The 21,517-nt window shown below is 47.1% G+C and overlaps 1 protein-coding gene across 1 annotated transcript in view; it reads right to left on the bottom strand.

Moving 5' to 3' along the window:
• Positions 1–21,517, bottom strand: part of LOC126295328 (adenylate cyclase type 6) — a 2,630,635-nt gene that overhangs the window by 1,227,841 nt on the left and 1,381,277 nt on the right. Inside the window, exon 6 of the mRNA XM_049987795.1 lies at positions 2,828–3,083. Coding sequence (XP_049843752.1) covers positions 2,828–3,083 — 256 coding nt within the window. The remainder of the gene's footprint in view (positions 1–2,827; positions 3,084–21,517) is intronic.

Raw genomic sequence — 21,517 nt, 5'->3', positions numbered from 1 at the left:
GTAAGTGACCAAGAAACAAAAATATGATGCCTTACTTAGGGAACGGTCCTCGTAAGAAGTTAATCACCTACTCGGACGTGCAGCTCAGTGCTTCGTCGCGACTTTGGAGTATATGAGGGTGACAGTAATCTGAAACAGTCAACACCATGTTTTTCAAATGGGTCCGACTTGTTCTTGGGGTGCCAAATTATCTCGCCTTTAGCTGGTCTACTGCAAGCTCATGACACATTAATTTATGTAGGTTACGAATTAATAGCGATTTCGGTACACATGTGGATCATGATGCGATCTCACAATGTCAGTATTGGATCCTGAGCTAAGAAATCTGACGACTACTAGTTTACAGAGCACTGTAATCTATCTGAAACGCACATTATAAATGAAGTCTTAACAGTCTGCGTGAAAGTTCTGAAAGTTGCGTACTGGAATGTGAAGAGCTAGTGTACTCACACCTGTGGCTGTACATAGCGAGAGACTGTAGCAGGTCCCCTTTGAGGTAGGCCTCCGCGCAGCGCGTACTCTACAGACGCGACAGCAGCGGCGTCACAGACTGGGGCGGTACTCACCGGCGTAGCGAGAGACTGTAGCAGGTCCCCTTTGAGGTAGGCCTCCGCGCAGCGCATACTCTACAGACGCGACAGCAGCCGGCGTCACAGACTGGGGGCGGTACTCACCGGCGTAGCGAGAGACCGTAGCAGGTCCCCTTTGAGGTAGGCCTCCGCGCAGCGCATACTCTACAGACGCGACAGCAGTGGAGTCACAGACTGGGGCGGTACTCACCGGCGTAGCGAGAGACTGTAGCAGGTCCCCTTCGAGGTACGCCTCCGCGCAGCGCATACTCTACAGACGCGACAGCACCCGGCGTCACAGACTGGGGCGGTACTCACCGGCGTAGCGAGAGACTGTAGCAGGTCCTCTTTGAGGTAGGCCTCCGTGCAGCGCATACTCTACAGACGCGACAGCAGCCGGCGTCACAGACTGGGGGCGGTACTCACCGGCGTAGCGAGAGACTGTAGCAGGTCCCCTTTGAGGTAGGCCTCCGCGCAGCGCATACTCTACAGACGCGACAGCAGCCGGCGTCACAGACTGGGGGCGGTACTCACCGGCGTAGCGAGAGACTGTAGCAGGTCCCCTTTGAGGTAGGCCTCCGTGCAGCGCATACTCTACAGACGCGACAGCAGCCGGCGTCACAGCCTGGGGGCGGTACTCACTGGCGTAGCGAGAGACTGTAGCAGGTCCCCTTCGAGGTAGGCCTCCGTGCAGCGCATACTCTACAGACGCGACAGCAGCAGGCGACACAGACTGGGGCGGTACTCACCGGCGTAGCGAGAGACTGTAGCAGGTCCCCTTTGAGGTAGGCCTCCGCGCAGCGCATACTCTACAGACGCGACAGCAGCCGGCGTCACAGACTGGGGGCGGTACTCACCGGCGTAGCGAGAGACTGTAGCAGGTCCCCTTTGAGGTAGGCCTCCACGCAGCGCATACTCTACAGACGCGACAGCAGCAGGCGTCACAGACTGGGGGCGGTACTCACTGGCGTAGCAAGAGACTGTAGCAGGTCCCCTTTGAGGTAGGCATCCGCGCAGCGCATACTCTACAGACGCGACACCAGCCGGCGTCACAGACTGGGGGCGGTACTCACCGGCGTAGCGAGAGACTGTAGCAGGTCCCCTTTGAGGTAGGCCTCCACACAGTGCATACTCTACAGTCGCGACAGCAGCAGGCGTCACAGACTGGGGGCGGTACTCACCGGCGTAGCGAGAGACTGTAGCAGGTCCCCTTTGAGGTAGGCCTCCACGCAGCGCATACTCTACAGACGCGACAGCAGCAGGCGTCACAGACTGGGGGCGGTACTCACCAGCGTAGCGAGAGACTGTAGCAGGTCCCCTTTGAGGTAGGCCTCCGCGCAGCGCATACTCTACAGACGCGACAGCAGCCGGCGTCACAGACTGGGGGCGGTACTCACCGGCGTAGCGAGAGACTGTAGCAGGTCCCCTTTGAGGTAGGCCTCCACGCAGCGCATACTCTACAGACGCGACAGCAGCAGGCGTCACAGACTGGGGGCGGTACTCACCGTCGTAGCGAGAGACTGTAGCAGGTCCCCTTTGAGGTAGGCCTCCGCGCAGCGCATACTCTACAGACGCGACAGCTGCCGGCGTCACAGACGGGGGGCGGTACTCACCGGCGTAGCGAGAGACTGTAGCAGGTCCCCTTCGAGGTAGGCCTCCGCACAGCACATACTCTACAGACGCGACAGCAGCCGGCGTCACAGACTGAGGGCGGTACTCACCGGCGTACCGAGAGACTGTAGCAGGTCCCCTTTGAGGTAGGCCTCCATGCAGTGCATACTCTACAGACGCGATAGCAGCTGGCGTCACAGACTGGGGCGGTACTCACCGGCGTAGCGAGAGACTGTAGCAGGTCCCCTTTGAGGTAGGCCTCCGCGCAGCACATACTCTACAGACGCGACAGCAGCCGGCGTCACTGACTGGGGGCGGTACTCACCGGCGTAGCGAGAGACTGTAGCAGGTCCCCTTTGAGGTAGGCCTCCACGCAGCACATACTCTACAGACGCGACAGCAGCCGGCGTCACTGACTGGGGGCGGTACTCACCGGCGTAGCGATAGACTGTAGCAGGTCCCCTTTGAGGTAGGCCTCCACGCAGCGCATACTCTACAGACGCGACAGCAGCAGGCGTCACAGACTGGGGGCGGTACTCACCGGCGTAGCGAGAGACTGTAGCAGGTCCACTTTGAGGTAGGCCTCCACACAGCGCATACTCTACAGACGCGACAGCAGCGGCGTCACAGACTGCGGCGGTACTCACCGGCGTAGACGAGGATGCAGGCGACGAGGGTGAGCGCCACGGCGGAGGAGGCGACGCCGGTGTCTGCGCCCGCCCCAGCGCCCGCCCCCGCGCCCAGGCCGCTGGCGATGACGCCGGGGGCGGCCTCGGGGGCCATGAGCAGCGTGGCCAGGTGCAACGAGGCGAGCACCGTGCACAGCGCCAGCAACAGCCCCAGCAGGTGCGTCATGTTGCTCTGGTTGGTGCGCAGGAAGTAGCGCTGGTACAGCATCTCCACCTGCCGACAGCACCGCACAGCCTATCTGTACCACGGGTGCTCTCTGTTCAATAGCAGACCACAATACATGCTGTGAATGACGAAATTTACGATACCATTCAGACTTCAAGAAGAATATAATAATGCCAATCCCAAAGAAAGCACGTGTTGACACATGTGAAAATTACCAAACTATCAGTGTAACAAGTCACAGTTGCGAAATACTAATGCGAATTCTTTACAGACGAATGGAAAAATTGGTAGAAGCCCACCTCGGGGAAGATCAGTTTGGATTCTGTAGAAATGATGGAACACGTGAGGCATTACTGACCTTACGACTGCCTTAGAAGAAAGACTAAGGAAAGGCAAATCTGCGTTTCTAATATTTGTAGACTTAGAGAAAGCTTTCGACAATGTTGACTGGAATACTCTCTAGCAAATTCTGAAGGTGGCAGGGGAAAAATATAGGGAGAGAAAGGCTATTTACAATTTGTACAAGAAACCAGATGGCAGTTATAAGAGTCAAGGGACATGAAAGGGAAACAGTTATTGGGAAGGGAGTGAGACAGGGTTGTAGCCTCTTCCCAGTTATATTCAATCTGTATATGGAGCAAGCAGTAAAGGAAACAAATGAAATAGTTCGGAGTAGGAATTAAAATCCATCGAGAAGAAATAAAAACTTTGAGGTTCGCCGATGACACTGAAATTCTGTCGGAGACAGCAAAGGACTTGGAAGAGCAGTTGAACGGAATGGACAGTGTCTTCAAAGAATGATATAAGATGAAGATCAACAAAAGCAAGACGAGGAAAATGGAAGGTAGTCGATTTAAGTCTGGTGATGCTGACGGAATTAGATCCAGAAATGAGACACTTAAAGTAGTAAAGGAGTTTTGCTATTTGAGGAGCAACATAACTGATGATGCTGGAAGTAGAGAGGATATAAAATGTAGACTGGCAATGGCAAGGAAAGCGTTACTGAAGAAGAGAAATTTGTTAACATCGAGTATAGATTTATGTGTCAGAAAGTCGTTTCTGAAAGTATTTGTATGGAGTGTAGCCATGTATGGAAGTGAGATATGGACGATAAATAGTTTAGACAAGAAGAGAATAGAGGCTTTCGAAATGTGGTGCTACAGAAGAATGCTGAAGATTAGATGGGTAGATCACATAACTAATGAGGAAGTATTGAATAGGATTGGGGAGAAGAGAACTTTGTGGCTCAACTTGGCCAGAAGAAGGGATCGGTTGGTAGGACATGTTCTGAGGCATCAAGGGATCACCAATTAAGTATTGGAGGGCAGCGTGCAGGGTAAAAATCGTAGAGGGAGACCAAGGGATGAATACACTAAGCAGATTCGAAAGGATGTAGACTGCAGTAGGTTCTGGGAGATGAAGAAGCTTGCACAGGATAGAGTAGCATGGAGAGCAGCAACAAACCAGTCTCAGGACTAAAGACCACAACAATAACAACGATACCATTCTCTTTCCAGTTACGTTTTTTTCGTCAATGGCTGATCAAAAAGAGACTTTTTCGGATCGATATACATCCCTGTGCCAAAACGTAACGAAATCTGTGTTTTTAAAGTATCCTAACACAGTACGAAAGTGATTCTGCTTGGCATGGATTCTACAAGACCTTGACATGATTCCAGAAGTACGAGGTGCGACAATAAAGTAATGAGACTGATTTTATTTGCATGATGTGGCAACCCTGCAGGCTCGCGTAGGCACAATATCTTTGACCTTGGTCTGGCAGATGCTTCTAGTCCAAGCGGCACATCGATGCAACTGCTCAGTCGTGAGTTGTGCTGTGATAAGCTAACATGTGTTGGCGTCTTTAGTCACGGAAATGGAACCGCATAATATTGCGCAACGGTATGTCATTTTGGGTTAAATTGGGTGAAAACGCGACGACAACTTAAGGTAAGCTTCAGAAGGCTTTTGGAGAGGAGATTATGTAAAAAGCTCAAGTTTTTCGTTGGCATAAAACGTTTAGCGAAGGCAGAACGAATGTTGAAGATAAAGATCGCAGTGGACGACCATCAATACACGGACGGATGTCAACTTGGCCAGGGTGAGTGAACTCGTACGATCTGATCGAAGAGTATTCATGAAAATCATTGGGGAAGAACTGAACATCAGTCGAGAAACGGTTCGTCCAATTTTAAATGAAGATCTTGGTATGAGAAAGATTTGTGCAGAAATGGTCCCCAAAAATCTCAAGCCACAACAGCGTGAAACACGGAAAAACGTGGCAGCCGATCTGTTAGAGCAAACGGAAATCAATCCATAATTATTGAGCCGTGTTATCATTGGTGATGAAAAGTTGGTTTTTTCAGTACGATCCAGAGACAAAACGCCAAAGTTCGCAATGGTGCTCAAAGAGATCACCCAGCCCAAAAAAATGCTCGCATATCAAAGTCCAAAGCGAAATGCATGTTTGTGTGCTTCTTTAATTCCAAGGGAATTGTTCATAAAGAGTGGGTGCCTCCTGGACAAACAATTAACCAATATTACTACAAAGAAGTTTTAGAAAAGCTTCGTAAAAGAGTTATTTGTGTCCATGCCAACACTGCTGATAATTGGATTCTGCATCACGATAATGCGCCATCCCATACTGCTCTGCCAGTACAGCACTTTTTGACCCCAAAACAAATTTCAGTACTACCACAGACACCTTATACACCAGATATCGCTCCTTGCGACTTTTTTTCTATTTCCTAGAGTCAAAACGGCGGTCAAGGAACACCATTTTCAAACAACACAAGATGTCCAAAAAGGAGTCACGAGGGTTCTTGGAGGATATTAGAGAAGATGAGTTCCAGAAATGTCACCATCAATATCAGAACCGCTGGAAAAAGAGTGTGCAGTCGGAAGGGAACTACTTTGAAGGAGATAACACCAAACTTGACTAAAACGGTAAACAACGTTTTTTTTTCACATCAGTCTCATTACTTTACTGTCGCACCTCGTATGTAGTAGCAGATGTCTACGCACATGTCAGGCTATTCCCACAAATTACGGGATGGCAGTTCATGTGCTTGCAGCTGCCGCCCGATATGAGTTCCAGTTGGATACAGATCAGGCACATTTGCTGGCCAAGATATCAGTTCACCATAATGCCCCTCAAATCACTGTAGCACGAGTCTCACCTTGCGAAACAGACAGTTATACTGTCGGAAGATATGAACGCTGTAGGGGGAGCCTTGTTCAGGCATGAAGCATTGCAGGTGGTCCTGAATAATGTTGCTCTCACGATGACTTCGATTACCACGAATCCCACGGGAGCCCAACTCAATGCACCCCATAGCATAATTATGGCTTCGCAGGCCTGCATCCCAGTGAACGTTTACGAGGGCCGTTTGAAAAGTCTGCGCAAAAATAAAAAAAACTACTTACGTGTTTGGGGTAAACCTTTTTAATTTTTCGACGTATTCTCCTTTTAGATTTTTACACTTCGTCCAACGCTGTTGTAATTTGTTGATCCCTTCCGAATAATAGACATTGTCCAAGTGTGCAAAATAGCTATTATTTGCTGCAATCACCTCCTCGTTTGAATAAAATCTTTGTCCTGCCAGCCATTTCTTCAAATTGGGGAACAATTAGTCCTAGTGGTCCGAGATAGCCAAGTCTGGAGAATAGGGGGGGGGGGGGGGGGAGTGAAAAGAGTTGGAATCCGTTTTCCATTAATTTTGCGACCACAACTGCTTAGGGGTGAGTGGTGCATTGTAGTGATGGAAAAGGAATTTTTGCGGTCCAATCGCCGGCGTTTTACTTGCAGCTCGGTTTTCAAACGGTCCAGTAACGATGAATAATATTCAGCTGTAATAGTTTTACCCTCTTCCAGGTAGTCGATGAGGGTTATCCCTTGCGAATCCCGAAAGAGAGTCGCCATAACCTTTCCGCCCAAACGAATGGTCTTCCCCTTTTTTGGTGCAGACTCTCCCTTGGTAACCCATTTATTATATTGGTGTTTGGCCTCAGGAGTATAGTAATATATCCATGTCTCATCCACAGTGACGAAACGACGCGTAAAATCCTGCGGATTCTTCCTGAACCGTTGCAAACCATCCTTGCAACACTTCTCACGATTCCCTTTTTGGTTAAGCGTGAGCAGTCGCGAAACCTACCTTTCGGGTAGCTTTATATAGTCCGAAATAGTATGTGCCCGTTCATTTGAGATACCCACAGCCCTAGCTATCTCACACACCATAACTCTTCTGTCATCCATCACCTCATCATGGATTTTATCAATGGTTTCTGGAGTTGTAACTTCCACAGGGAGTCTAGAAGGTTCAACATCACTTGTGCCCCTATGGCCACTCCGAAAATTTTGAAACCACTTATAAACTGTTCTAATCGAAGGTGCAGAGTCACCGTAATGTTTATCTTCTCTTTAGTCTCCTGAGGCATTTAGCCGTTCATAAAGTAGTGTTTAAACACCACACGAAATTCTTCTTCATCCATTTTTTGACAATCTCCTTGAGTCACACGAATTCCAAACAAAAGTAACTAGACCAATATGGCTGAAACTTGGCGTGAGTTCTTTACAGCGATGCTACTGACTAAACATGACCTCGATATGCGCCGGTGGTGCGACCTCTCTGACTTTGCATAGACTTTTCAATCGCCTCTCCTAGTGCCGCCATTCGCCTGGATGAAGGTGTGTAAGGACCCAACCATCCACCTGGTGTAGGAAGAAACGCAATTCATTCGACACATGACACATGTCTATTGCTCCACACTGATAACTCAGTGATGCTGTGCCCACTGCAATAATAACTGACAATGTCATTGGGGCAACACAGGCATATATAAGCGTCGTGTAATGTGGAGCCCCATGTTCAACTGTGGCCTTTGCACGATCTACTCCAAAACACTTGCGCCAGCACCAACATTGTATTCTGTCACCACAGATCGCTGCCTATCCTGGATTACACAGCCGGTGATCCTCCAACCTCTACGTCTTTTGATGAGATGTGGTCGTCCAATGCCACACAGCCTACGCGATACGCTGAGTGGTTCTAGGCGTTCGGAACCGGGCTGCTGCTATAGTTGCAGGTTCCAAAACCTGCCTCTGGCATGGATGTGTGTAGTTAGGTTTAAGTCGTTCTGAGTCTAGGGAACTGATGACCTCAGGTGTTAAGTCGCATAGTGCTTTGAACCATTTGACCTACATGTTATTTCAAAACCCTTCAACCACTTCCCACAGTTGCTCAAGACAGTAGTACCCCAAAGGGCGGCCAACTTCGCCGTTTCAGATATTCTCGTTCCCAGCCGCAGAGCCACAACAATGTGCCTTTTATGAGAACCTCCAATAACAATAGATTCCGTCCTTTGCGGCCGGTATCTTCACACTAATGAATGCCCATTGCTAATTCTTACGCTACTGGGTTGTCTGCCAGTAATTCCACTACGAGCATTCAACCTTGCCATAGGCGTTGCTGATAATGTGGGGATAATGTTTTGGGTCATCGCCGCGCGGGATTAGCCGAGCGGTCTCGGCGCTGCAGTCATGGACTGTGCAGCTGGTTCCGGAGGAGGTTCGAGTCCTACCTCGGGCATGGGTGTGTGTGTTTGTTCTTAGGATAATTTAGGTTAAGTAGTGTGTAAGCTTAGGGACTGATGACCTTAGCAGTTAAGTCTCATAAGATTTCACACACATTTGAACCTTTTTTTTTGGCTCATGAGTGTATTGTTCCGGAACATTTACTTGAAATTTCATGCTTTTTCATGTTTTCTCTAGTATTTTTGAAATCTATTCTTTTCTGACTTTAAAGAAAGTGAATCCATGAATATTGTAGAAAAAAAACTTTGTGTTGTGCCTTACGGCATGTCTTGTCATGGGGGAAGCCTCGTCAGAGAGGACCACTGCATGAGTGTATAGGGAAGTGTTTCCACTGGTGGTTTCGCGTTGCCTTCCACTGGTGATGATGATATGATAATGAGGACAACAGAACTCCAAGTCCCTGGGCAGAGAAAAATCTTCGACCCAGTTCGGGAACCGAACCCCAGTCCCTTGGCGTGATAGACCGCCGTGCTGACCATTCAGCTACCGGGGCAGACAATATTGTACAAATAGATGTTTATTCTGAGATCCCAAAAGTAATCGAATACCGCCTGATATCGTGTTGCACCGCCTTTCCTACGGCCGGAGTGGCCGAGCGGTTCTAGGCGCTACAGTCTGTAGCCGCGCGACCGCAACGGTCGCAGGTTCGATTCCTGCCTCAGGCATGGATATCTTGATGTCCTTAGGTTAGTTAGGTTTAAGTAGTCTCTTTTAGGGGACTCATGATCTCAGAAGTTAAGTCCCATAGTGCTCAGAGCCATTTGAATTTGAACCGCCTTTCCCTCGATGTGACATGGACTCAACAACTTGTTCGAAATCCCCTGCGAAATTATTGAGCCATGCTGCCTCTATAGCACTCCACATTTCCAAAAGTGTTGCCGGAGCAGGATTTTGTTCACGAAATGACCTCTCTATTATGCCCCATAAATTTTCCATGGTATTCATGCTCTGCCATTTGGGTTCGAAAATAATTGGCTCCAATTGTCCACAATGTTCTTTAAACTGACTGTGAACAACTGTGGCGCAGTGAATTGGCGTACTGTCATCCACAAAAATCCCATCGTTGTTTGGGAACATGAAGTGCACGAATGACTGAAAATGGTCTCCAAATAGAGAAACATAACCACTTCCAGTCAATCATCGGTTGAGTTGGACCAAAGGACGCTGTCCATTCCATGTAAACACAGCCCACATCATTATGGAGCCACCACCACCTTCATCCTTGTTGACAACTTTGGACGACGGGTTCGTGGGTTCGAACCCTACCACCATCTTTTACCAATTGATATCAGGACACACCTGACCAGCCTCGGTTTTCCGGTCGTGTACGATCCAGCCGATATGGTCACCGGTCCAAGGGAGGCGCTGCACGGGATGTGCTGTTGTCAAAAGGCACTCACGCCGATTTTTTGCTGCCAAAGCCCATTAGCGCTAAATTTCGTCACGCTGTTCTCACGGACACGTTGGTCGTACCTTCGACACTGAGTTTTGCGGCTATTTCACGCATTGATTGCCTGTTAGAACCCGCCCCGTTAGCTGTGGTCAGCGTGACGGACTGCCGTCCTACGGGCCCTGGTTCGATTCCCGGCTGGGTCGGAGATTTTCTCCGCTCATGGAGTGGATGCTTTGCTGCGATCATCATGATTTCATCCCCATGCGGCTCGCAGGTCGCCCAATGTGGCGTCGAATGTAATAAGAGCTGCGCCAAGGCGGCCGGACCTGCCCCGTAAGGGGCCTCCCGGCCAATGACGCCAAACGCTGTTTTCCATTTCTATTGTCTGTTAGCACTACCAACTCGACGCGAACGAGGATGCTCTCGGTCGTTAAGTAAAGGCCGTCGGCCACTGCGTTGTCCTTGGTGAGGGGTAATGCCTGAAATATGGTATTCTCGGCACATTCTTGACACTGTGGATACCAGAATATTGAATTGCTAACGATACCCGAAAAAGAATGTCTCTTGCGTCTATCTCCAATTACCAGCCCAACTTCAAAGTCTCCCAACTTTTTCACATGAACCACTTGAGTGGTTTGCCCATTTATACATTGATTTTCTGATTCTACAAGCATTTGTGTATGTGCATATCGCATATCGCTATCCCATGACTTTCTGTTCAACCTCTAGTATTAAGACAGCTATGTCGATTGATGTAGAAGACAGTGTAAAAAGTGAGATTTTAAAATATAAACAAACAGGATACATTAATGAGTGGTCTTGCCTACCATGATTGTCAGTACTACGTATTTTGCACATTGTAGATACACTCTGTAGATACCTGGGCAAGTGGCATCCCATAAAAAAAGTACAAACACAGGTACAAGTTTGAGACGGCAGCATAGCAGCCTCCGCTGAACAAGATCCCACTACCGATCACTTGTCTTCTGCGTTGGAGACCAACTTTGGAAGACAACAGGTTGGTGAAAAGAACGGTTAGGGACTCTTATCCAATCTCTAAGGCTCTGTCCAGCTTCCAACACGACAACGTATAATTTTATACACTGTCCACCGCGAGGTTGACTGCCTTCTGGTGGTGTTGAGGGCACGTGACGTAGTAAGGAAAGAATGTGACCGGAAGGTAGACGAACCGGCAGTCATTATAGCGAAGATACGAGCCGCAAATGCGGAGATCCAGTGATGTAAGAGGTTCTCACAAAGGGTACATTGTTGTGGCGCTACGGCTGGAAAGGAGAATCTCTGAAACGGCGAAGCCGCTCGCCTGTTGCCGTATTATTGTCGTGAACACCTGTGGAAAGTGGCCGAAGGGCTGTGGCATAACGAGAGGGCGGTATGGTACTGGACGAGCACGTCTGATCACGAAACGGAGAGGTCTGAGGATTTCCCCCCCCCCCCCCCCCCCCCCTGGGTAATCCAGGATAGGCAGCGATCTGTGGCATACCTGCTGGTGCAGGCACAAGTGTTTCAGAGAACACTGTTGAAGTGCACTGTTGGACGTTCACCTCATATGAACCCTAAGTGTTCCTGTGTTGACTCAACGACGTCGTTAGTTACGACTGCAGTGGGTAGCACATCACTGAGATTTCAGAGTGGATCAATGGAATCGCGTTTTTTGTTACACCAGGTCAATGACTGGTTCCTTACACGCCATCACCCAGGCGAATGGCTGCACCAACCGTGCGCCTCGCCACAGATGCAGGCCAGTAAGGGTACAATTATGCTGCGGGGTACTTTATAACCCTGGGTTCGGTGTGGGCCGGCGGTGGGGTGGGTGGACTGCTGTGGCCTGCTGTGGGGTTATGAACCACTGAGGGCTGCGACGGGGCGAAACCTCTTCGTGGTTTTTAGGTCCCCAGTTTAATACGAGGGTCACTCCGAAAGAAATGCGCACTATTTTTGTAAAAGTACAGTTTTCATTCTGCACATGTGAAAGCTTTACAATGTGTAGATACATCGTTCCACTTGTTTTCAAACTTAGTTCCACTTGTCACCGTGAGTGGCGCCGTCACAGCACGTCTTCAAGATGGCTGCTACACTTGACGTTCGTCAGAAGCAACGTGTGTCGCAGAATTCCTGTGGGAAACATCCAAAAGAGGTTGAAAAAAGGTGTATGGAGATGCTGCTGTCGATCGCAGTACAGTTAGTCGGTGGGCAAGACGGTTACGTGATGAAAGCGGGTACGGCAATATTGAAGAGTGTCCTCGCAGCGGCAGGCCTCGTACTGCACACACTCCAGACAATGTGCAGAGAGTTAACGAATTGGTGACTGCTGACAGACGCATCACAGTGAACCAATTGTCACCCTACGTTGGGATAGGGGAAGGAAGTGTTTGCAGAATCTGAAGTCTTGGCGTTAAAAAAGGTTTATGCCAGGTGGGCTCCTAGGATGTTGACAGTGGCTCACAAACAAACAACAAAAACGGTATGCAGCAAACTTTTGGAACAGTACGAGAATGGATGAGATGTATTTCTTGGAAGAATTGTGACAGGTGATGAAACATGGCTCCATCATTTTTCACCAGAGACGATCAATGGAGAGGCATCATGCTCATTCACCCAAGAAAACAAAATTCAAAGCCACACCTTCTGCTGGAAAAGTTATGGCTACGGTATTTTTCGGTTCCGAAGGACTGTTGCTTGTGGACATCATGCCAAATGGAACCACCATAAATTGTGATGCATTTGTGACGACACTGAAGATACGTCAAGTCCGACTGAGTCGTGTTCGACCACATCGGTAAAACCAGGATGTTTTGCTGTTGCACGACAATGCACGGTCACATGTCAGTCAAAAAACCAGGGAAGCGATCACAAAAAAAATGGATCTGAGCACTACGGGACTCAACTGCTGTGTTCATCAGTCCCCTAGAACTACTTAAACCTAACTAGCTTAAGGACATCACACACATCCATGCCCGAGGCAGGATTCGAACCTGCGACCGTAGCAGCTGCACGGTTCTGGACTGCGCGCCTAGAACCGCGAAACCACCGTGGCCGGCCGATCACAAAACTCGGATGGACAACACCGAAAAACCCGCTTTACAGTCCTGACCTGGCTCCGTGTGACTATCATCTCTTTGGGAAACGGAAAGACTCTCTTCGTGTAACAAGGTTTGAAGATGATGTCTCCCTTGTGGACGCTGCTAAAAAGTGGCTCCAACAGGTCCAGAATTTTACTGCGCGGGTATACAGGCGCTGGTTCCAAGATGGTGTAAGGCAGTCGAGAGGGATGGAAATTATGTGGAGAAATGAAAATATTCTTCCTAAAGGATGCATCTACACACTGTAAAACTTTGAAACAGTAGAATAAAAGATGGATTTTTTTTTAAATGGTGTGCATCCCTTTTGCATTGGCCCTCGTACAGTACAATAGGGTACATTGAGTCGGGTTTCCATGTGGTGGTAACCGGAGGCATCACGACATCAGAGAACTATGCGGAAATTACTGCGGACCACATCCATACTTGAAGTCTCCCCCTATGGCGACATCTTCCAGCAAGATAACAGTCCGTGTCACAAGGTCAAAATCTAAGGGGCATTATGGTAAACTCAGACTGATGGCTTGACCAGCAAGTGTGGCTGATCTGTAAGCGCTGGAACTAATATCGGGCGCCAGCTGCGTGTCCATAAACCACCATCGCGTAATCTGCGGTAGCTGCTTGATCTGCGAAAACACATTTGGTGCGACATACTTCCGGCACTTATAGGATCTTGCCGGTGACTTGTAGAATCCATGGCAAGCATAATCTCTTTTGTACTGTGTTTCAAAAATGGAACAACACGCTACTGAACAGATAATCATAATGTTTCTGCTTCACAGGTGTATATCAAATAGCAGGATATACAAAAGACTTCACCCTTTCATGAAACACGAAATATTTGATTCAGCATCCCTATAGCGTTCCATCTGTTACGTTTTCACTTTGTTACTGTCTCGGTCCATATTCAATGCCCTCTCCATCTGTGAGCTGCTCTGCACACAGAAATTCCTTTTGACGGAACTGTTTCTCTCTCTCTCTTCTCACCTCCCCCCTCTCCCCCCTCTCTGCCTGTCTCTCTGCCGAGCAGGAAATGAGACGTGCGACAGACAGCATAGCTGATGAACCGAAATGGAGCCACTCGCTTAGAGTGAAGCGATCTATCGTCAAAGAACGACGATCGCGCTTCTCCAGTGACTGTCCGATAGTGAAAACGTACACCCATTGTAGAGCAGTGACGATGCGCTATAGATACGCTACTTGACGGGCTTTGCAAGAACTCCAGTGTGCTGATGTTAGTTCACGAACTATATCGTTGCCTTCATGCAGTTTTGCATTGCTCTCTCTTCCCAGCTCCACTATAGCTTTGATACCTTGTTAGCACTTTTAGATGAATTCTAAAACTATGATCTTCCATATACCTTTCAAGAACTGTACCTCTTTGCAACAATGTGTATGTTCCCCGATCTAATATTGTTGAGTAAAGCTGTTATCTTCTAGTGCCTGGCTGAAAAATATCTCGTGCATGTGATAACGCAGCCACTGTCGCCACCTAGCTTTTTGCATAGATTACAGGTTCCCACATGATAAAGACGCGGCAGCCTATGTAAGACACCAGGAAAGCGAAGGTGAGATAAACAATACGAGTGAGAGTGAACGGACTACAGATGGTGATCATAATGGAAATACTGGGGCAAGGAAGACAGTGATGGTTCAGAAGAAAGAAAACAGAAGAAAGGACGATTGTCATCAGGGAGATGTGTCCCTCGAAAACGAACGAGAATACTAAAACTATGTGCACGAATTTCTGCAGGACAGTATGTAAGGAACACTTGGCATAGAACGCATTGGCTATGGTTCTGATTGGATATAAAAGGAAAACACTGCCTTTGTGACATTTAATTTTCCTCAGTATGACAAATAGAGAGTTTACATCTTAAAAAACCAAGAAACACATCTTTGAAATACTCCATTGTCGACAAGCACACACATTCATTCCCATTTTCTGAATAGTTTCATGAAATATATATATGATTCAAAGTTGGGTAAATACTACCTTAAGCATACAATAAATGTTGTGTTTGAAAATTTTAAAACATGAATTTTCCTAGATTGAAAGGTTCTCTGCGATGTCTGCTATTGCCGTCCCTGAATTTCTCTTCAACAGTGGCAAGCGAGAAGGTGCTTAAAACATCAGTGTAGGCCTGTGCTGTGATAGTGCCACGCAAAACAACAAGATGTGCAAGCCCCCTCCATGAAAAACACGACCACACTATAACACCACCGCCTCTGAACTTTTCTGTTGGCACTACACACGCTGGCAGATGACGTTCACCGGGCATTCGCCGTACCCACACCCTACCATCGGATCTCCACATTGTGTACCGTGATTCGTCACTCCACACAACGTTTTTCCACTGTTCAATCGTCCAATGTTTACGGTCCTTACACCGAGTGAGGCATCGTTTGGCATTTACCGGTGTGATGTGTAGCTTATGAGCAGCTGCTCGACCATGAAATCCAAGTTGTCTCATCTCCCACGTAACTGTCATAGTATTTGCAGTGGATACTGATGAAGTTTGGAATGCATGTGTGATGGTCTGGATAGATGTCTGCCTGTTACACATTACGACCCTCTTCAACTTTCGGCAGTCTGTGTCAGTCAACAGACGAGGTCGGCCTGTACGCTTTTGTGTTGTACATGTCCGTTCACGTTTCCACTTCACTGTCACATCGGAAACAGTGGACCTAGGGATGTTTCGGAGTGTGGAAATCTCGCGTACAGACGTATGACACAGGTGACACCCTATCACCTGCCCGGCCGCGGTGGTCTAGCGGTTCTAGGCGCGCTGTCAGGAACCGCGCGACTGCTACGGTCGCAGGTTCGAATCCTACCTCGGGCAACGATGTGTATGGTGTCCTTAGGTTAGTTAGGTTTAATTAGTTCTAAGTTATAGGCGACTGATGACCTCAGGTGTTAAGTCGCATAGTTCTCAGAGCCATTTGAACCATTTTGAACCCTATCACCTGACCACATTGGAGGTCCGTGAGTTCTGCTCTCAAAAAAATGGTTCAAATGGGTCTGAGCACTATGGGACTTAACTGCTGTGGTCATTAGTCCCCCAGAACTTAGAACAACTTAAAGCTAACTAACCTAAGGACATCACACACATCCATGCCCGACACAGGATTCGAGTCTGCGAACGTAGCGGTCGCGCAGTTCCAGACTGTAGCGCCTAGAACCGCTCGGTCACTCCGGCCGGCGGTTCTGCTCTCTCACGATGTCTCATGACTACTGAGGTCGCTGATTTGGTGTACCTGGCGGTGTGGCAGCACACTGCACCTAATATGGTAAACATATGCTTTTGCTGGGTGTCCGGACACTTTTGATCACATAGTGTATATGTGTAGTAAGCAGAAGACCCAGGTTCAAGTCCCAGTCAGAGCACAAATTTTAATTCATTCCTTCAGCCTCTGCCAATATCATCCTATGTACGCCGATAGCAAATATATTAAAAATGGCTAATACAAAACTGTCTTTTTACAGGTGCAAGAGAAGGGCTTCCGGAATTCCTGCTGATGAACAGTATTCCGGCCTCAAGGGGTCCTTCTCCTGGTACAGCGGTTATAATGAACATCTAGTGTGGACAAAAAAAGATTTCTTAAAGACAAATGTCTAAGTAATGAAGTCATATCATGGATTTAGTGTTACTTTCTATCTTACTTGGAAAAAAAGTCATGAAAAATCACCTAATTTTGAAGCTGTCACGGAGAGCTACATCCTTAAGTCATAGAGATTTTATGGATACACTTTCACACGTATTCTCATATCGTCTGATGTCTCTTCCCTCTCTCTCTCTCTCTCTTATGAAAAGTAGCGTAAATTAGAACTGTTTCTGTCACAATGGAGTCTACACGGGATTTGTATTTTAATGAAACAAGGCCGTTTATTACAATCCAGTGGTTGTTTCGAAGTACCCATGGTCAACACCTCACCAATTTTAAGAGTATCAGTAGGATCTTAAGAAAAGTTGAAATGGCCTGGCAGTGTAGGTGACGAGGCAAGAAAACAGACGATAGGCCCAGAGGCGCAGAGTTTGCTGGAACATGCTGCAGCGAATCGATGCAGACGAAAACAACTCTAAAAACGTAATAAACAAACTGAGCATACATTGTGTTTTGCCTTGTTACACAAATTTTGTAATAGTTACTGTGCAACATAGGTTTCGGATTATACAAAAATGGCTCTGAGCACTATGGGACAACATCTATGGTCATCAGTCCCCTAGAACTTAGAACTTCTTAAACCTAACTAACCTACGGACATCACACAACACTCAGTCATCACGAGGCAGAGAAAATCCCTGACCCCGCCAGGAATCGAACCCGAGAACCCGGGCGCGGGAAGCTAGAAGGGAAGCTAGAACGCTACCACACGACCACTAGCTGCAGACTCGGATTATACGCCCATTTTCAAGTACTCGTACATTACTGATTCCAAACGTTATACAGCAAAGCTAAACATGATGACAGCGCAAAGATTAACATCTGAACTTCCTAAAATATCGGTCCTTGGCTTAATGTACAATTCATTCCACGACCATTTTTCGACAAATTGCACATGGAAATACATAGTTCAGCTATAAGATGACTAATTATCTCTAAGAATAATACTATGCATCAACCTGTAATTTTTATCTACTCATGGACTGAGGCCCAAAGTATTACTTCTATCTAGGAATTATGATATCATCTAAAAGAGGTGAATAATTCAACTGGGTTTGCCGATTTAATAGCCGGCCGCTGTGGCCGAGCGGTTCTAGGTGCTTCAGTCGGGAACCGCACTGCTGCTACGGTCGCAGGTTCGAATCCTGCCTCGGGCATGGATGTGTGTCATGTCCTTAGGTTAATTAGGATTAAGTAGTTCTAGGAGACTGATGACCTCAGAAGTTACGTCCCATAGTGCTCAGAGCCATTTGAACCGATTTAATAATAGATGAGGGGATATACACATCTGTCTTTTAATCTCTAGGGTTTCTAACTGGCCGAGTTCTGCCACCTTTTTTCTCTATGTGTAAGGCTTCTACATCTGTTATCTGCCTGTGGTTTTTGTTATTGCAAAGTTCCGCAAAGGCTTAATCAGGCTCCTTCATCATCAGTTTCAATGATGGTTTTTAAGCCTGGTGCAAATTGACCTCCCAGCTTGTCCAGTTTAGCAAGATTGACATTCCCACAACATTATCTTTTAAACCCAACAATTTGTGATGGCTGGTTGCTGTCTTTTTCCTTGAACAAGCAACTACCTATTTTTTGAGAGACATTGAAAAGCACAAGGAAACCCGTTGCCTTCAAAATAGAAAGCAATAAAGTTTGTTTTTCCAATGGAGAGACTTTGCACACCTCTCAGGAAGTAATTAACTTTGTACATCTGGGATTCACAGTCATGTAGAACTTTATAAAAGCCATCATATTTACACCAGTGACTGTAACACTTTCTTTGTTTCACGATTGCAATTTCGGCCTTAGGCCATTATCAATTGAAGATGTTATGGCTATTAGGCCATGTAAATCTAAAATAAGCTGACACATTTATATGTCGTCATTAATATTAAATACATTGGTGATGCTGTGTATTTAATAGTAAAGACAACGACATATAAATGTGTCAGCATGTTTTAGGTTGACATGGCCTAATAGCCATAACATCTGAACTTGATAATGGCCTAAGGCCGAAATTGCAATCCTGAAACAAACAAAGTGTTACAGACACTGGCGTAAATGTGACGAAGTAAACGGGCAACTGGATCTGAGGATTGGATGACCAACATGTCGTGGTGCGACATATCAGGAGCACCCTGAAAATGTATGTGTGATGAGACTTAATGCACAACACAGTTATTGGACTGTTCTTTTTCACTGAGCCTGGCACTACGGTGACAGTGTCTCTTGGCATGTTGGAACTTTACGTTGCACCTCAGTTACAGGAACTTCAGCCACTGGTAGTAGTTCAGTGAGATGGTGCACCGTCACATTGGGGTTATTTATTCGCCAGTTCTTCAACGAAACTTTTCCCAGTAGTTGGGTCGGCAGCTACAGTCCAACAACATAGTCGCTGCGATCACCAAGCATAACTCCACTTGACTTTGTTTTGTGGGGGGGTATGTTCAGCATACACTGCTCAGCTGACCAGTTCTGATCTTGAGTCTCTTTCAGAACGAATAGCTGATGCTGTAGAGGCAGCAACAGAAGAGATGTCGGCAAAGAAACAGAGAGCAGCTGAGTGTCGAGTGTCGACATTCTGCCACGGTATTTCGGCCCAGAGACGTCCGGCCATCATCAGGTGAGTACACAACTACTTAAGAGCGCAGGCGCAGTCGCGGCATGTCGATTCGGCATAAATGCCGCTACTGCACCTGGGCTCTTCCGTAGTTGTGTACTCACCTGATGATGGCCGGACGTCTCTGGGCCAAAATACCGTGGCAGAATTTCGAGGGGATACAGCTGTATACCCGGTGAGGTGTGTGTACTGTAAGACCTTCGGTACACACACCAGCAGATTATTTGACTCGTCGCTCTAACGAAGTAGGCGAGTGTCAGCAATATGTCTCGTGGTCTTATCGTGGCATGTTTATCTTCTCTCGTTAGGTCAGACGACAGAAATGCCACTTGCACGCTTAGCGTAGCAGATTGACTGTGACCAACTTTAAACTGAACTTGATTAATTTTCACACACATTATATAGACATTACATAACTTGATTCTGGGTGCTATTTACAATTGAGAATCTGAAGATCCTTTGGTCTTAGTACGTTAATCTTATTTTCACATATCCCTGATACTTGACAAAGTGGCTATGTATTTATCTTCATGGCTATGTACAGGAATATGGTAATCTTATTAGGTGCAGACTGAAACTTGACTATAGACTGGCACAGACTGGTGCAGACAAATGCAGACTGAGGTCTGTACACTCGTTATAATACCTAACACCTTCAGGTATCACTGCACGAGTGTGATCCGCGAGGAGAAAAGGTTCTACGTTAGCAGCAATCTCATTGGCTGCCTTACATATTAATACGCAGATCGGTGGAAGCAGAATTTGGTCCGTCTCTAAGGCAGCGCCATCGCGTAGTGCGGAGACGGACAAGCGCTGCGCCTGCGCTGTTGTGCTTAGCGGGGCGCGCTCTAGTGGGAAAGTTGTGTACGTGCTGACTACGCGGAACTATGTACACAACACCCGGAAATTATTAGAAGAGGTGTGTTATGTTTTCTAATGAATGCTGGTTCTGTATCGATGCCAGTGAGCGCTGTGTGTTTGTAAGAATGAAGGCATCGGAGGGCATGCAACCAACCTGTCTGTGTGCTACACATGCTGGACCTACAACTCGGTTATGGTCTGGGGTGCATTTCGTATTACAGTAGGACGACTGTCGTGGCCATCCCACGCACCCTGACTGCAAATTTGTACATCAGTGTGGTGATTCGACCTGCAGTACTGCCATTCACGAACACCACTACAGGGGGTGTTTTCCAACAGGATAACGCTCGCCCACTTGCCGCTCTACAGAGAGTTTACATGTTGCCTTGGACTGCTCAGTCACCAAATCTGACTCCAATCGAAAATGTATTGGACATCATCCAGCGTTGTCCACAACCAGCAATAACCATCCCTGTATTGACCGACCGAGTGCAACAGGCATGGAACTCCAACCCATAAACTGACGTCCGGCACCTGTACAACACAATGCAGTCACATTTTCATGCTTGCATTCAAAATTTCTGGAGATTACACCTGTTATTAATGTACCAGTATTTCACTTTTTCAACGGCTTCTCTTGCGCTTACATTAACCATCGGTCTTGATGATCTTACAACGTTAATTACCTAAAGATGTAATCAATACAAATGTATTTCAAATGCGTTTTATTCCATTCTTTGATCACAATATCAATTCTTTTGACGATGACCGGTTTCAGTCAGTAATGACCATCCTCAGATCCACAGTATAAAAATATATACACCTAGTGAGCCGTGTGTCTTTCAACACAATACAGCATTACCTAGCACGATATACTCTCAAACTACCAGGGAAATGTACAGATAAAACGCGCTAAAACGTACGTTTTCTACACCATGTCATAAAGTGATAAGGCCGTGATGGCATCGTCAAAACATATAAACATACTCAGCACAGCATCGTCACATTGATCTAAAATAAGTTGTAGAATAGGCCACACCGTCCACACAGTCATCTTTATAAATGGCTACTGAAGTGCAGTAGCTGCCAGAAATATGTTTGCATACATCCTACATACAGAGGTGTCCAATAAAATGTATCCACTGTTTAAAATCGCATAACTTGCGAAGTAATTGACGCAGTTGTCTCATTTTTTGTGAAAATGTAGCTTAACGTCCAACTTAAAGATATCACTGTAGGTGTTCGAAATGGTCACCA

Source organism: Schistocerca gregaria, chromosome 11 (genome assembly GCF_023897955.1).
Source record: "Schistocerca gregaria isolate iqSchGreg1 chromosome 11, iqSchGreg1.2, whole genome shotgun sequence".
Classification (NCBI taxonomy): Eukaryota; Metazoa; Arthropoda; class Insecta; order Orthoptera; family Acrididae; genus Schistocerca; species Schistocerca gregaria.
This window is presented reverse-complemented; position numbering and strand designations above follow the sequence as displayed.